Here is a 17,181-nt window from a genome sequence, read left to right as displayed (position 1 = left end):
TCTCATTTGATAAGTGGTTTTTAATTTGTTTAAAAAGAAAATTATGGTAGGTATTGTTATTGTATGTGAGGTTAATTTTGTAGTTTAATATACTAGAGTTACAAGTTTGGTATACATATATAAAAGTTGATGAGGTATTCATTAATTTATATAAGAAAAATACGCACCTTCGATTATTGGCGCAGTGGCAAGAGGTTTGGGTGTTGTCACCCAAGATCCAGCTTCGAAACTTCCTGACTCTAAGAAAAATACAGGGAAAATGTGATTTCTATCGTGCATGCCTTAAAATGGCTGATCTTCCAAGTTTTGATATGGGAGGAATCTAACATTAATCATAAAATCATAATTTAAAACGAAATGCATGTCCATCTTAATGTTATTAATAACGGGTAATACCTATTAATTAAACTTTTTTTTCAATACAATAATATGTGAACTGTAAAGTATAGATTCGAAGTTAAAATCTTTTACTATGGTAAGCGGTAATTGGGTATATATGGAAGAAGAAAGAAGATTATTTGGATTCTACTGCGACGAAATGTGCTCCTCGAAATCGAATCAATGTTGGAACATAGAACCCGCTTTCTAGGAATTTGGTTTCGCTCTGCTACATTTGCGTTAAAAACTTTTCTGCTCTCTGTTCCCTAAGTTACTGCATCTTCATGGATGAATTGGGTGTTTCTATTCGTTTACTGTAGTGTTAGGGTAAGATTTTATTTTGTGGAATTTGAATGATCAGAATCTTCCGGGTTTCATAAGGATTGAAGAGTTATTGCAAACAGTTGTTGTGGAAAATCATTCAAACCAGAGTGAATTGTATCACTCGAAATTTTCTTTAAAAGGAAGCAGAAAAGCAGGAGGAAAAGAGCCCTCTTGTGATTTGTATTTTGCAGTTACTTCTTTTGTTATTGCTAGTTAACATTGCTTCTAATAGAAATTCTCACTATTTCTCTGGCCCTTTCCTTTTTGGTTCAACTAAACGCCAGAACTTCTTATATCTATCTCATTCTCTTAGCTTTCCTTTCGCAAGTGTAGTTGCATACAACTTTAGATCTATTATTGTGCTTCTGAGTTTAATGTTCCTTTGACCTCGTCTTGAAAATTACTGCTGTTTTGTTTCTCCATCAAAACTTCTGAAGTAACATTTTTTCCTGCAGATGAAATTCAAGAAACTGGTTTAGCTGAGGCTTTGACTGACACCCAATGAGTTCCCATTGGTCTCTCCAACCTCAAGAATCACCAGTGTTCATTCTTTTATAAGACGTCAGACATGATTATACATATGGGGAAGGCCACTGAAAAAGAGCTATTTGGCCTTGCTTTGTCCAGATGTAACTGCGTTTACTGAGCTACCAATCAGCCATGATTTTTACTAACTATAGTTTCGCAGCTCCATTAACCTACTACTCCTTCATTCAGGGGGAAAGCTTTTCCCAAATCTATTTTGAGTTTGATTTGCTTTGTAGGATCAAAGGGAAGGAGCTTCCTCCTTCTCAAGAAAGCTTGCTTCATCTTTAAGCAGAATCATCTTAAAGATGGAGGAGCTTGATTCGGGTATGGTATGCCTATTGGACCGGGCTCGGATTATCAAGGCTCAAAATGGCAAGGACTTCTCATCAAGCAAGCTCAATGCTATCTTGAACAGTCAGATACTTTCATTTAACATGTATAGCTTTGTCTTTTGGATTGAGCGATTAGTTCTTTACAGCATACATTATAGCGAGTTATGTGGCTTTTCTCTTTAAGCAAGGCAACTACTTCCTCTCTCGAGTTTTCCCCTTCCTTCGCATTTCTTATGTGAAATCCCAGATTTTATGAGCTGCTTCTATAAGTTCTTATAAGATGTCAACTTCTCTTACTACAATTTTAGTTGATGCAGTATAACTTATGGTAAAGATTATAGACCATTCTTTTATTGTTGCAGAATATCTCAAAACAAGTGAGGAACGTTTCAGGATTCACTGTGGAGGTTCTCCAACTCCAACAAGCATGGTCGATTCAGCCTCTTAGCGTACAGAAAGAGCAATGCAGCCAGCAAAATAGGCAAGATCAATTTCACCATGTTTCCGGTAATCATCTCCTTCAAGCGCCCAGCTTGACTCATAATCTTGTCCCTGATATTTGGGTGTTCTTGTGCGTCTTTTCGAGCCTTATCTGCATTGTCTTCCAAAGCATTAGTTGTTTCTTTGCTGATTCTCGCTTCCGCTGTTCCATCAGCCGCAACATTGCTCTTCTTCTCTGGAGCCTCTGCTTGTTTTTGTTTGGCACTTTGCTGTTCTGGTGGCTGTGCTTTGGGTGCTTCCGCCGCTTGTTGCTTCGACTCTTCCCGTAATGGCTGGCGGACATGAAGTATGCCGCCCTTGTACTTTGCTGTGATGCTACTCGTGTCGCAGTTTGGTGGGATCTGAAACTCCTTGTGGAAGCGCTGCCATGCCTTATTTCGATAAGGCCGTTCACCAGAAATCCTCAACTTTCCTGTGGAGGATACCTGAACTCGGATTTGCTCTTTACTGAAACCTGCAGAATGAGAGAAGACCGTTAGAAGAAAAGGCCTTGTGCTTTGTTTTGAATCTGGGTGAACTCCAACTATGGAGTTTGTGATGCAAAAGGAGAGCGATCATCCAAACATGTTAAAGTAGCATTTAAGGTGGAAACTCTGGACGACTAACCAGGAAGGTATATGGTGAGGATGCTGCAGCCGTCCTCTTGTGACGACTCCACCGGAGGTTCAAAATCTTCATAAGTTCGTTGACGATTGACTGCCATTGTTTGGAATTTGATTGCTGTTGGTGTGTTGGGTGGATTGAGGAATGAAAGAGATGGGTTGGTTTTATAGATTGAGGAAGCAGGAGGAATGGGTATGAGGTTGCTTATGAGATTGAGCATTGGGAAAGGTTTGAAGAAAATTCTTGATGGGGAAAGCGGCAAGCTTCTTTTGCTTCTTCGGTGTAGAATGTAGATACCTTGTGTTTGTAATCTGAAGATCGGAATAGAATAATGGCCGTCATTTACAGATGTATCTTTGTTTGTTAATTCGCCTCCAAGCTTTGAATCTTTGTTTATTTGCCTTTGGTTTTGGAGGTTTTACCACGTTGTTCCTAATACTACCCGCCAAGTTTTATTCAAATTTTATCCTAACTGAGGTTGTAGAATATCATATAATAGCAATTAAAAATATAGGCAAAATTTTCAAAAGAAAAAAAAAAATCCCAAATTTTGTCAGTTATTTAAAAAATATCATGTACTTGCAAAAGTTAGTTAGTAAGTAACGTTTTATAAATGTTTCAAAAACAAAAATTTGGCAAAATTTGAAACTATAATGTTGATTATCGTAGGCAGTAGAAGTAAACAAAAAATTTTGTTGGCAAGTAAAAAGTAACTTTTCACATTAAGTTTGTGATCATGCGATTTTGCTAATTTATTATTTTAGAGGATGTTTTGTCCAATTTTCCCATTAATCTTTTCGAAATTTTGTTAAAAAACGAAGAAGAGACTATTTTCTAAGATAAATGATTAAAAGCATCCCCACCCCCAAATTCGACAATAGTAGCAGTTTAATAATGAACCAGTTATGAAATGTCTAATTTACCCATATTCTCTCCCCGTGTTTTTACTAAAAGCAGCAAAGGCGAGGGCATCTTGGTCATTCGTAGAGTGGCGAATGAGTCACTGTGTCAAAATTATTATATTTCAGAAATCAGGTCATTTTTATATGGGGCTAGTCTTGCAAATAACACAAAAGAATTTGGAGGGAGAGAGGTTTTACTTCACCCTTCAATACAAACAGTACGCTGTGGGCTTCCCAACTTCTGCCATGGATTCTGCTCTCTCGTTTCCATTCGTCCCCAAGAAGTATTTCTGAAACTGTCGAGTCGGAGGGAGAAGAGGCGTCGACGTCGGAATTTTACTGTAGAAGTAGAAACTATGGCAGTCGATACCAATTTGAATTTCCAATCTCTGCTCGAGAGTTTGAAGGTTGAAGATCCATGGCTTCCTCCCAGAACTTGGGAGTCCATCCCTTCACAATGCCAAAAGGCTCAATTCCCTCCCCATACTGCTACTGGCACCTCCTCCTCTTCAGTGTCCGTAAGTTATCGCCCTTTTTCTCTTCCTCTTCATCCCTCGTTTTTAGAAGTACAATCTGCTAGATCTTCACAATCTTATCGACTATACTAGCTACATTATTAAGCTTCAGCTTATTCTCCCTTCTGTTAGTTCATCAACTTATCATAACCTTCAGGGATCAAATTGATTAAGTACTGACCTTTGCAGAGAAGGTATCCCCTGCTGTAAAGTAATTGAAATTATGACCTTCATTTTCAGGAAGCAAGCTTGGTTAGATTGGCTATGAACGCACTGCAAGGATTAGAGTCAGCACTTATCAGTGTGGACAAATTATCTGCTGCCTTTTGTTCCGATCCTTCCGACAGGACATTCCATCAAATTCCATCTCTATGGAATCGCTTTTCAAGTACGCATGCTTTAGGAAAGATACTCAGGTCTATTGGATGCGTTGGTTTTTTAGTTTTCCTGCTTCATAAATTCGTAGATCACTTCACTGAATTGGGTATGGACGAAACATTTAATCAGACGAGTAATCAACCTAAGCTTGAAAAATGTGAATGTAACGACAACAGTGAAGTGGGAGGGAGAAAATGCTCACGGAAGAGTCTTGTTAATCATGCATTTGCAGTTGCTCTGAGAAAGATTTTGGAAGGCTATGCGTGTGCACTAGATACGTTGCATGCTTCTGTAGGTCTGAGAAGAACGTCAAAAGTGCTTGATGTGCCTCTTCACGAATCATCGGTGGAAGGATGTTTAATGAACGTGGTGCATTCCGAAATAACGTTATTGGAGATGTACCTTCACACAAGGGAATTGAGAATTCAGATTGAAGTACTTGGAAACATATGTAACTTGCACGATATAGCTAATTGCTTTTCGTTGTTGCCCCTTCAAGACCTAACTGATAAGGCGACCTTTGAAATTTGTAAGTTTTACTGGGGAGGAGACTTGCTGACGTATTTGTATACCCAATTACAGGTTAGCTAAACTGAAACATCTCCCTCGTCTGTCTTGTAATTTATCATTCTTATTTAGTGCTAAAAATTTGTTATATGTGAATATTTCCTTTGGTGTATTAATTAAGCTCACTTGGAGGTTTAGAACAACCTTCGTAGCAGGAGTTAATTGAAAAAGGGAAAAGGGAAAAAAGGAAAAAAGGTTATCCTGGTTCTTGATTGTCCTTTCCTGTCAGAAATTTTCTGCCCTTGTACCCTGCACTTCCTATAGGGAACAATCCCAATTCATCTATGTTTTAGAAGGTAGTAGTGGAAAATTACTACAAAGTTTTTTTTTTGGAACAAGATACAAATTTTTCATGGATGAATGAAAAGAAACAAAAATTGTTCAAAGATACAAACTCTCGAAGAAGTGATAAAGAAACAACAAAGAAAGAGAGAATACAAACATAAGCAAAAAAGAATCAAAGCTAATAAGGAGTTATAGAAGCCTCCAAATTCAAACAAATCATACTAGGAGAGTAATTAGCAAATGAATCAGAAAGCATCATTGCGAAGCTATGAACTTGGCGATATTGAAACAATCAAGATGCGACCTTCGTTTCCCTTCAAATACCCCTTTGTTTCTTTCAAACAATAGTTCTAAGAGCCTTGAAACTGTTAACCCAAAGGAGGTTAGGTTTAGATGGCAACCTCGTTCCGAACAGCAGCCCAAGGATACTCTTAGGAACATCCAAATGCCACGCCCATGAAAGGTTGAACAACTTAAAAAACAAGCTCCAACAGAGTTGGCAAGTAGCTTTATTGTTTTCTTGAGGAAGGCTCTCAATGATCGCTTGGACGCTAAGAACTTAATGTCACATATTATTCTTTGTATGGAGCTGATGTTAAGGTGGTCAAGCATCCATTTAGTAGGGGGTGGGGGGTTAATTTTTACCCTCCAAACAAAGACTGTTGGTGTGGGATATTTGCGAGAGAAAATGAGTACTTTAACACAAAGTGTAGTCTTGAAGAGAACGACAGGAGTTAAAATTGGGTGGAGATTGTCTGAAATTGATAAGAGCCTACCAAGATGAGATCTCTCACCAGGTTGGTCTTTTGTGATAAGGTTGATATGGACGACTGCAGTGAAAGGAATTATTTGTCTTCTTTACATCCTACTCTATTGTTTGTGCTTTGCAGAATTTTGGTTGATGATATTTATAAGTTATTGATGCATTTTCCTTTTATATCCTTGGGTTTAAGCAAGTTCACATTTGGAATCCCTGGGCTTCTCAGGATGATATTTAGGCAAAGTAGATGAACTTTTGATTGGTATCCGACTTTAATGAAATGGTGAAGATGCTTCAGTCTGTGCCTTGAATACTTGGAACTGAATTTTAATTTTTATCCTTCGCTTTGGGTATCCATTTCATGAGTTGAGATTTTTGAGATATCCCCCCTATTTCTATTGATACCAACTTGGGGGACATTCATATAATTTTGAGATCACTTGAACTTCTTCTTATGCTTATTTGTGTTTATTATTATTTGGTATAAATATGCATTTGCATGTGGTTGGATTTCTTACGTTGTCCTATCCCCTATAATTTTGTTCTTTTGTGAGCCTTCTTTGTGTCATATTAAAGAATAATCCGTTTAAATTGTGTAATATCTTTTTATGGCTCCTATAATGAACATAGCTTTCGTTTTTATTCTTTAGGTTGCCGATCCTGTTCACTGTGCCGTACTCAAGTTTCTGTTCCTCCGCTCATGTGAACCATATTGTGCCTTTATTAGATCATGGATATACAAAGCTGAAATTGTTGATCCTTATGCAGAGTTTGTAGTTGAATATGTTGACCTTAAAACTCCTAACCTCAATACTGCTGCGATCTCCAATTTCCCACTAGCATGTACAAGGGTAATTTTATTATTACTATTGCTTGTTAATTTAAAAGCAGTTAGCTGTTTTGTTTTCTCATCTTTTGTGGTCTCCTTGATTTGAGTTTGACGGTCATTGTTCTGGACCATTCCCTGTAGGAGAGAGAAGGAGTTCCCATTCCTTGTTTCATAAAGGAATTATTGCTTCCACTTCTCAGAGCTGGCCAACAGCTTCAAGTACTAGTGAAATTACTTGAATTGGGTACTTCTGTTGCCACTGCAGAATGTACTTATGATGACTTTCTTCCTTGTTGGACTGGATTTTCTAGTAATCATGTGTGCTTTGAACCTGTAATCTCTTTCAGCAAAGAAAATGTGGAGGCCAGGGTTACTGAAAGGGACATTTATTATGAAAGGATGCAGAAAAAACTTGAAAATCTTCTGACGAGAATAGAGTTCAGATATGAACAGGTAATCTGAATGCTGTAATATACATCTCTGGTATATTTTTTTTGCTCCAATCTTGTACAAATAAGGACAATGCAGTTGCGAACCTTTAGCTCTCTGATTTTCATAATACGACTTTGTGCACAGATAGGCTGGTTTTAGTAACTCTCAATTAGTGCAGTTCTTCCTCCATAACCCAAAAAGTTGAACGTAGTGGTAAAGCTGGTCACAGTTCAAAACCGTTTGTGGTTGTTTGCGTAGTATATATTAAGGCCCCAGTTGGCAATAGTCCTGTATCCTATTTTTAGATTGTTTCTTATTTGAGAAGTAGGTGCTGCTATAAGGTTCCTTGTTCTAGTATTTTGTTCTGGGAATTGAGAAGTAGGTCCTGCAACAAGGTTCCTTGTTCTTGTTATAGGATTTGGTTATGAGAAATGCAATCAAAATTTTGTAAATTTTAGTCCAAGTGTGCCTTGATGATAAGAGCTAGGGATGTTTGGAGTTAACCCTTAAAGGTCCTGGATTAAAACCCTCAGATCGACGACTTCATAACTTAAAATCCTTGTTGTCTCATAGGGCTAGCTTTAGTGGATGAAACATCCTTGAGGATCAGTGAGTGGTGGGTCATGAGCATAATACAAGGACACTCCTTATGCCCTGGTTATAAAAAAATTTGGTGAATTTTTGTTTGTGGAAAAAATTGTGTTGGTTGCATCAGTTAGAGCCACTAGGTAGTTCATAACATTACTTGTATAAAGAGTTGTGTTTTTATGCTCCTGATTCTCACGCCTTATTACCCTGATAATTATTTATAGGGCTTTTAACATCGTAGATTGTGGAATATGAAGCTAGAAAGTTTCAAACAGTGTACTTTACAATTAGTTTATTCATGATACTTAACAGTGTACTTTACAATTAGTTTATTCATGATACTTTCTGTCAGTATATCATATATTTTGCAGCACTACAATTTTGCTGCTGATCGTCTTTTTATATCAGTCTTGTGAATACTTTCTTAGCAGGTGGCTCCAGATGATGCAGTATCTATGTTCTTTGCTAATGTTGGAGGAAGAATAACTGCACCTTTGTCAATTAAATCAGAAAATAGCCTTATTGTTCCAGAAGCGGACAGAAGGAGCTCAAATATGTAATATCATATACTGTTGGTTCTTCTCTAAGAGTGCGTGTGTCCCTTGCATGGTATATAAGTACACAGGCCCTTGCATGTAATGCTTTTTAGAGGTGTTCATGGGTTGGGTCGGGTCGGGTCGGGTTATAGGGTTTTTTTTTTTTTTTTTTTTTTGGATCAACCCAAAAATTCGGGTGGGTGGGATCGGCTACCTGAAAGACCCGAATGAGATGAGCAACCTAACTCAACCCAACCCTTATACTTTTGGGTTGTCAGGTTGAAATTTTCTGAGGGAGGGAGATGGTGAAAGGAGGTGGGAGACTGAGGGGAGAGAGGTTGTGGAGGGAAGTGAGATAGAGGGTGACATGGTGGAGAAGAGGTTGTTCATCTTCTGAATCAGCCCTTCCAAATTGGTCCGAGATGACCCATCTTTCGCCATAGCCTTTTTAGCCATCTCTGAAGTCTCGCCGACCCTCTCCCTCACGTACTTTCCCCTCTCCCCTTCCATTAACTCTCTCACCATTCTCTTCAACTTTTCCCCTTCCACAAACCCCTTCACAGACCCTCCACCGCTGACAGCCCCATCCCCAACTCCACCACCTCCCTCGTATTCATCCCTGCTCTGCCATTATTGGCCGTGCTAGAATCGGCATTCGCAGCTCAGACTCTCCACCACCGAGTTCCACCCGCAATGGCTAAAAATCCCCTTCACGCTTCCATGCCCTGAAAATCAGTGACTAGAAATAAAAAAACAACAAAAAGAATGAATTAGGGATAGAGGGGGAAGGAGACGCAGAGACGAAGTGGGAGGGAAGGTGAGAGATGACTGAGACGAAGGGAGAGGGAGGTGGGACAGAGGGAGAGGGAGGTGAGGGGGAGAGAGACAAAGAGCTACCAAGGGGGAAGGAGGCAGCAATAAAAGAAAAAGAAAACCCTAATATTTAGTAATATATATATATATATTTTTTTTTTCAAATTTATGGTTGTCTTGATTCGGGTTGAACTGATGAAAACTCTCTCCAACCTGCGAACTGAACCGAATTTTCGGTTCTACAAAAATTCAAACCAACCCAAATCGGACAAATTTCTAACCCAACCGAACATGGGTTTGTTTGGATTGTTCGGGTCAGGGGGTTTTTAACACCACTAATGCTTTTGCTCTGACATGCATACCTGCAGAATATTTTGGCTCTTAAGTTGTAGGGCTTTGCAGAGGCCTTTGCCTAATGATTATTATTCAATGCTTCTCTCTCATCCTATAAATTTTATTCAAGCTTTTTTGGCTTATTTTTTCTTAATGGTTTTTAATTTATTGACTTTTTCTTATGTATCTGATTCAGGTTAAAAGAGAGCACAAATCATGATGACTCTAGTAGTTCTTTGGATACGTCTGATGTTGCAGTGGAGGACACGTATGATTCCTCTGGATGTACATCCTCAGTTAGTTGTGAAGATCAAATTGAGTTTAACCAAAGGATTGAGCCTCATGATAATACGAGTGTGCTAAAGGAAAATCATTTTTCTTCTTTAACCTTCTCCAAGAGTCCTTTGAATATAAATTATTTGGGAAAGGATCCTCAATTTGAAGGAGCATACCATGTGGGAAGTGTTTTGGATGGTACTCTTACAAAGATAGATGATGTAAACTGTGTCGTGCATTCACAAAATAATGCCTTGAATTCAAGTAATACATCTTTGCATTTTGACTTGGCTGATTGGTCATGGAATTTTGATGTCACCTGTGCCGATTATTCTGATATGCATTCCTTGGATTTTGATGTAAAGAAAAGCAGAAGTTATGGAGTCAATATTGGAGAAATATCTCTTTCTAGGAAGAGGATTGACGTTACCAGTGTTGGGCAGGATGCCTCATTTAACAATCAACTTGATAAGATTCCACGTGCTTCTATTTTCAGTATGAATCCAATGGTAACCAGACATGCTTTCCTTCCCATGAGGAGTAAGCCTGATCAGAGACATGCTAGTGGCTTTGGTCAATCTTTCCCTTTCTTTGATTTTTCTGTTGTAGAGGATCCATGTAGGGTATGCACAGAAGAGATACTACCTAGTTCTGTAGCTGAATCATTATGCGGTGGGAACTCTCAAGGTCCTGCTACCAATGGTAAAAGTAGTGACTCTAGTGAACGAGCATGTGGAGGGGATACTTCTCTGGACAATACTATTTCTTACAATGGCAAAGAAGATATTTCAACTAATGTTTCTGGTGGGAGGAGCTGGGAAACTATACTTTGTACCGCAAGTAAGAGAACTGTTGATAATGGTGCTGAAGAGCAGAGGCTATCTTATTCAGGATTGTTTGAGTTGCCCCTTGATTTCGTTATTCACAAATGCTTAATACAAGAAATAATCCTTCAGTATCCTTATGCAAGATATATAGGATGTTTATCTCTAGTAGTTTATTGTATCTTTTTACACCTTATCTCTGTAATTTGTATTTTATTTTTGTTTAGAATGCATTTTCAGTTTCTCCTACTATTTTGCCGGGGTTTTTTTTTTCCTTATAAGCTGGAGAATCAGACATTAATATGGCTGTAGTTTCATTACGCTTTGACTTGTAGCCTAACCCGAAATATTTTGTGTATGTAGTTAGTGAACGATACTGATTATTCTGCCGTTTGCTTCTAGAAAAGTTTTCTTTTGCATTTGCACGCTGTTAATTATTTCTTAAGGTTTATGTGAGTAGCGAAGTTTCTCTAAGACGATCTTTGATTGCTTCTGTGCTTGGCATCTCCTTAAATTTGTTGCTGTTGTGCTATATGCTTATTTGAAAGATCAAAAGATTACAGTCCAATTCTTCTTGCGAAGAACCTTTCTCTTGAGCTCTTTATGTGCTCTTCTTAGTTTTGTTTTTACTTTTTGTATGGGTTTGAGAGATGGCAATGTGACAGAAATATAGTTTAGCTTACTTTTATTCTTGTACTATGATTAAGCTAACTCACTTAGCTGTTTTAACAGTTCAAAGGCAGGGCAGGTTAGTTTTCGGTATGCCAAACTATCTAACTGCTTAAAAGGAAATGCCTTACTCCCCTGCACATTTTAACAAGAGCAACGTTCTTTTTTTAGCACAATTCATGAATAAATCCTACCGCAGTTCAAGTTCACTTTCCTGCTTCTTTATGGGGTCTACTTATCGAAAGACTCAAAGTTTTATTTTATATTTGATTTTGCAAGATTGGACGTCATCTTGTATTTTGTAATTTTGGCTTTTAATGGGCTTATAGTTCTTTGTATGTCCTTTATCATGAGCCGTAGTATCTCTTTAATTTTTTTCTCGTTTCTCGTGCAATCTTGTTAGCTGGCTCTTAGTACAACTTAAGGTCAGATTTTTCTCCCACTTGAAGGTAGATTTCCATCTCGAGCAACTATTTAGGATAAACGCATGAGTGTCCAAGACCTTCAATGTTTAAGGACAATTAGTGCAGGCTTCTGTTTACTTGTCCTGATTGTGAGTGTTTTCACCGCATGCTTTCACCATTGAGTTGTATTTCTGAAAGGATCCATCCGAGTGTGTTTCTATCATAGTGGGTAACTGTTTTTCCTATACCTCTACCAGATATACTTATGTCAGCAAGTTAACCATAAAATTACTAGATGAAGGATTCGATTTGCGAGGGCATCTTCTAGCATTGCGGCGATACCACTTTATGGAATTAGCGGACTGGGCAGATTCATTTATCACATCTCTGTGGAATCATGTATTATAATGCATACCAAGTAATTTTGAGTTTGTTATCTTTTCTGAACTAGAAGTGCTGATGAAATTCCTTTGTGATTTGCTTCATTGCCGCTCATTGAAAGCACAGAAGTGGTGTGTCGTGGAGGCAGGTAGTAAGCTTCAAGAGATTCAAGGTTATCTTAAATTGTCCGTTCAAAAGTCGTCGTGTGAACACGACCACAACAAGGATAGATTATTTGTCTACATAAAAGAACAGTGCACTCTGCCTCTTTCCAAAGCCACCATTGGTATATTATTTTATTACTCATTCCAATTACAATGAAATATTGTTTCCCATAAAAAGAAAATTTACTTATTCCAATTGCTTCTCTTTATTCTCGTTTCGTAGTCCTCGAATTTGGTTAAGCTCAATAATTTGGGACTTGATGGTTTGTGTTCATCTACATTTGCTTTTAACGCTTTTGCTAATTTTTTCCCTAATGGTTTCACCCCCCCCCCCCCCCCCCTAATGGCAGGGATCGATTCGTTTGAGTTTCTAGGTTTGGGATATCAAGTAGAGTGGCCGATCAATATCATTTTGACGCCTGCCGCATTGGAAATATATGCTGAGATTTTCAGTTTTCATGTTAAAGTGAAGCTTGCTGTTTTTTCTCTGACCAAAGTTTGGTCCTCTTTGAAGGTCGTGATATATCCTTTAATTTTACTGCACATGGATGAGTGAGTATGTTGCCATTGACAGATACGTCATAGGATTTGGGTTCATTGGAACAAACAATTTAGTTTCAACATAATTGTTAAAAATAGCTGACAATTCAGTAATTTATAAAGCATAGTAAGCACAAATACGTGTCAAGGCCATGCAAATTTTTTGTTGCAACTTAGGGGATATTGTACAAAAAAATTACGTTTCCGACCATAATGCATACAAAGGGGGAATTTTGGATGTGTGCAGAACAGATGGGATGTCGAGTCGCAATACTCTTAAAGTATATTTTGAATATATTGTAATTTTTATTAAAAAAAGTTTATACTTTTTAAACAGAACTCTGTTCCTTTTAATTCTGGAACAAATAAACTTCTTGGATTGGTTCTTTAGGTGCATGCTCTTGTTTCTTCTTGTCTTACCGTATACCCTTCTTTTGCATTACTTAAGATTGACTTGAACAAAGTTATATGGATGACAATTTTTGGCCTGGAGAGAGGTGAGGGTTTAACATTTCAACTGAAAGAAATTCAGCTTTTAATTCCATTAGCATTGGTGGAGATTAGAGGACGTCCAACTAGAGAATAATATTAGTTTAGCTGGTGTGAATAGTCAGTTGAAGTTGCATTGCGTCTTAAACTTCTTGGATGAATGGAACTCATATCTTTTGCTTCAAATTTTGATTGACAGGACATGGTTCTCTTTGTCAGTCAGAATCGCCATTCCAAAGTTATTAATCAGGAAACCAAGCATCTTAATGTTTTGGTGAAGACAAGGTACATCTCGAGTTTGTTGACTCGAATTTCTCCTTTGCTTTGTTCATAATGATTGCATTCTTCACTTTTAACATACATCCTGAACCTAGACATTTATTTCTATTTTTGTGGTTTTCATGTGTACTTCTGACTATTTTTATCCTTTCATTCTTTCATGATCAGGCATGAAGTCAATCATTTTGTGTGTGTACTACAATATTATGTGGAATCTCAATTGTCACATGTATCTTGGTGTAGATTTCTTCAATCTCTTCAACTTAAGGTGAGAATCACGGTTTTATCCCATGTATTAATATCCAATATTATGTTGAGTTTGGCACTTTTCTTGTTCATCAGGATTGGTTATTGTGTTGTTCTAGGTAATTTATTTTTCTTAGTTGGACATCTTTATTTTTGTGTACGACTGGGATGTCCCTCCCTTTTCATCTTATTTCCAAGAATTCTCCTGTTCTTTATCCATATTCCATCATAATGTGTTAATTTCTTGTGTTTATTCTTCACTTCAAGATTATTGAATATATAGAGAGAATTAAAATGATAAGGGGATATTTGGTATCTCTTGGGTGCTTGGTCGGAAGTTATTTTGAAAAATAACTTTTCGCTTTCAAGATTATGTTTAAAAATTGTGGTTTGGTGGCATAGTTTTCTATTTTTATTAATTGGGAGTCGGAGCTTTGTTCCCCTCTATCCGGGGCACTCATGCCCGCCCTAAGATCCGGACCTGGGAGACATCAAGGATTTTTGGTATTAAGCTCCTAAAGATTTGAACATGAGACCTCTAAACCGGTATGGCCAAGAAAACTCAAGCCCTAGTCAATGGGATCGCCCTTTGGTGACTTGGTGGCCTAGTTATCATGCACTTGGAACGACTTACAAATCTATGATTTGAGGAGTGCTTGTTCCAGTAAATAGTTCATTTAAAAAATATGTGCAAACAAGTAGTTTCCAAAAACTGTTTTATTTTTAAAAAGAGTGATTAAATTTTTTTCTGTAAAACATTAAAAAACTGTTTTATTTTTAAAAACTAAAACTGTTTTTAACATGACTTCCGAATAGGCCTTAGCCTCCTGAACTACGACAGGGATTCTAATCTTTGTTATCATGATTTATTGGTTCAAATTACCAATTTTCAACAATTACATCGATATCTGATACCGTCTGTAGAACGCCTATAAGGTATTACTTGATATCAATTAAATTTTCTTCATATTGATCTCCACGTATTAAGATATCTCCTGACCATACAATGCATATCATCCTAGAGTCTAGATGTCACTATTTCTTATTTCAAGAAATCTTGAGCACTTTTTACCAAGCAGGTCTCCATCTTAACAAATAATACGGGAGAGAAGTATGGTATTATCAGTGTTTTTATTTATCTTCCATGACCCAAGAGTGGGAACTGTTTGTGGACATATTTCTTGGTGCATTCGAACACTCTGGTTTTTTCTTTATCTAATTATGCTTCTGTTTTGTGTAGGCAAAGGATATGATGGATCTCGAGTCGATGCATATGGTTTATTTAACTGATGCACTACACACGTAAGATTCTATTTCAAATTTTGAAATCTCTTGAGGAACTGCAAGATTATTTCTGAATGCTTGACTTTCTGTTCTTTTGGTAAAAAATAACTGCAATTTATTTATTTTTAGAAGAAACAAGTTTAGTTGGATAAATGAAGGAATTCAAAAGAGGGGAGGGTAAGAATTGAATTCCAAGTTCTAGGCAACCAAGGTTACAAAATATTCCCCAGTTGTACAAGATCAAATTAAGTCTAGCTTTGTAGAAACAAAATTTCTTATGAGAAAAAAAAAAGGAACAAAATTGACATAAAAAATTGTTTGTAGTAGAACCTGAAAAGTCAAAATGAAAGTGAAAACCACCTGATATCTGCAAAAACTCTATCAATGCCCTTGAACATCATATGATGTTTTTTCAACCAAAGTTACTTAAGAGTACCTTCGATAATGTTTAGCCACAGGACTTTTGCCTTTCCTTCAAAAAGATCACCACCCAACTACCGAAGAAGGAAGTCATGTAAATTTTTATGCAAGACCATGGTGAAAATAGAATAAACTTGAAGTCATATAAATTTTTATGCAAGACCATGGGGAAAATAGAATAAACTTTCTGCCATATTCGTGAAGGGGTGTCTTTAGGAAGAGGCTACCCAGGGGTGCAAGGTACCTCTCTTCAAGAAGCACACTGCGTTTTAATGTGTCCAAAATAAAAAGAAAGAAGGTCATGTTGGACATTTGTGTGCTTCCTAGGTTTTCTTTATTAAATGAAGTGATTTAGAAAAGTATTTATTCATTTTTCTTCGTTGTTGATGAGTGGAACTGGAAGCATTGAAAATTTTCAGATTAGTTGTCGAACTGGATTCCTAATATTTGTTATGTATATCACCTTTGCAGATGTTTCCTGTCTGAAGATACACAATCCGTGGCTGGTATCATTAATCAAATCTTGCAATGTGCTCTAGATCTCCGATGTTGTTTTACTGGTGATACGTGGAATCCTCAAGTTGATAAAGCAGCTTTTTCGAGGAGACTTTCTTGGATCAACAAGTCCCAGGTAATCTGCACTTGATTCATTATTTTTCTTGGTAAAACTTAAAAGTAGAGATTCCTTATCACGATCATGAGAGAGTAAGGAGTTACAATTTGTGCCTTGGATGGGACATTTTACTTCAAGCTTCAGATCTAGGGCAAATGTCCAAAATATCCTTGGATGTCCATGTTTCAAATTCCCTCCTCATCCCTACTCGTACCTTCGTAAAAAAATTGTTTAGTTTCCTAAAATCATACGCCATTACGTTTATTGCAATATGCGAAGAGAAGTTATCCTCTTCTTGCAATGTTCTTTTTATGGAATCCATTTCCCTCATACCCAGGAACGGGGAATCTGTCCTCCAGAGAGTTCTCCAATACTTGGCATTTGATGTTCTCGTTGTGTTTGACATGACACGACACCTGTTTTTGACTGTCATGAATACGTATATTTATTTTATAATCTAGGAATGGTGAACGCAACTTCCGATCGACTAAATAGATCCACTTATTCCCCATTCTTGAGAGCTGGTGGCATGTATCAATGTAGCGGTGAAAATGTGTTTTAAAAACTGCTTTGTCAAACTTGCTTTGGTTGGAAGAAATTGACTTATACAATGTTACCCAATGTTACCCTTTCTAGTTATTATTACTATTTAAAAAAAAAAAAAAAAACTGAAAAGGAGGTTCATAATTGCATGTCATCTTACAGGTACTTGGCGTAAAGAAGAGATTTGAGAGAAGCATGAAGGAATTGCAGCTATGTTATCTGAAGTCACCTAAGCTTGGAAAGTTTGGGGTTTCTCGATTCTGGGAGTATCTCAACTACAACAATCACTATTGTGAGAGGGGTAATGGAATGAGTTAGCATGGTTTGTGAGTGTAATGGTAGATTTGAAAGCATAGGAGAGATGGGCGGAATGTTGGTAATTAGTTCTTGTATTCGAGTGGAGTAATGTTTCATTCTGTTTTTGGAGCGAAGTGCAGAGTGCACA

At 37.4% G+C, this 17,181-nt stretch overlaps 2 protein-coding genes and 1 long non-coding RNA gene across 11 annotated transcripts; 2 read left to right on the top strand and 1 right to left on the bottom strand.

Annotated features, from left to right (window-relative positions):
- Window positions 1-517: 517 nt before the first annotated feature.
- On the top strand, window positions 518-2,357 carry LOC111021214 (uncharacterized). 7 transcript variants are annotated; one of them, XR_002602806.2, is made up of 4 exons: window positions 518-705; window positions 1,158-1,666; window positions 1,925-2,069; window positions 2,218-2,357. It is a non-coding gene; the product is annotated as an uncharacterized LOC111021214 (long non-coding RNA). The 7 variants fall into 7 exon arrangements; XR_015789209.1 differs by lacking the exon at window positions 518-705 and adding an exon at window positions 712-882; XR_015789208.1 differs by lacking the exon at window positions 518-705 and adding an exon at window positions 712-892.
- Window positions 1,673-3,135, bottom strand: LOC111021212 (uncharacterized). The gene is given in 3 exon segments (XM_022298081.2): window positions 1,673-1,996; window positions 1,999-2,517; window positions 2,670-3,135. Coding segments are annotated over 3 exon segments (774 nt in total). The 5' UTR covers window positions 2,887-3,135; the 3' UTR covers window positions 1,673-1,958.
- Window positions 3,136-3,717: 582 nt separating this feature from the next.
- On the top strand, window positions 3,718-17,152 carry LOC111021210 (Spc97 / Spc98 family of spindle pole body (SBP) component). 3 transcript variants are annotated; one of them, XM_088120526.1, is made up of 14 exons: window positions 3,725-4,086; window positions 4,324-5,043; window positions 6,724-6,924; window positions 7,044-7,355; window positions 8,354-8,478; window positions 9,801-10,835; window positions 12,035-12,176; window positions 12,285-12,444; window positions 12,673-12,836; window positions 13,551-13,636; window positions 13,799-13,898; window positions 15,117-15,178; window positions 16,052-16,211; window positions 16,899-17,152. In XM_088120526.1, the coding sequence occupies exons 1-14, from the start codon at window positions 3,925-3,927 to the stop codon at window positions 17,052-17,054; spliced, it is 3,585 nt and encodes a 1,194-aa protein (XP_087976652.1). In that variant the 5' UTR covers window positions 3,725-3,924; the 3' UTR covers window positions 17,055-17,152. The 3 variants fall into 3 exon arrangements, 2 of the variants coding, with proteins under 2 accessions (XP_087976652.1, XP_087976651.1); XM_088120525.1 differs by having other exon boundaries at window positions 8,351-8,478; XR_015789203.1 differs by lacking the exons at window positions 16,052-16,211; window positions 16,899-17,152 and having other exon boundaries at window positions 3,718-4,086; window positions 8,351-8,478; window positions 12,673-12,874; window positions 15,117-15,156.
- Window positions 17,153-17,181: the final 29 nt, after the last annotated feature.

This window comes from Momordica charantia (assembly GCF_013281855.1).
Source record: "Momordica charantia cultivar OHB3-1 chromosome 2 unlocalized genomic scaffold, Mcharantia_2.0 BLBB01000002.1, whole genome shotgun sequence".
Taxonomy (NCBI): Eukaryota; Viridiplantae; Streptophyta; class Magnoliopsida; order Cucurbitales; family Cucurbitaceae; genus Momordica; species Momordica charantia.
This window is presented reverse-complemented; position numbering and strand designations above follow the sequence as displayed.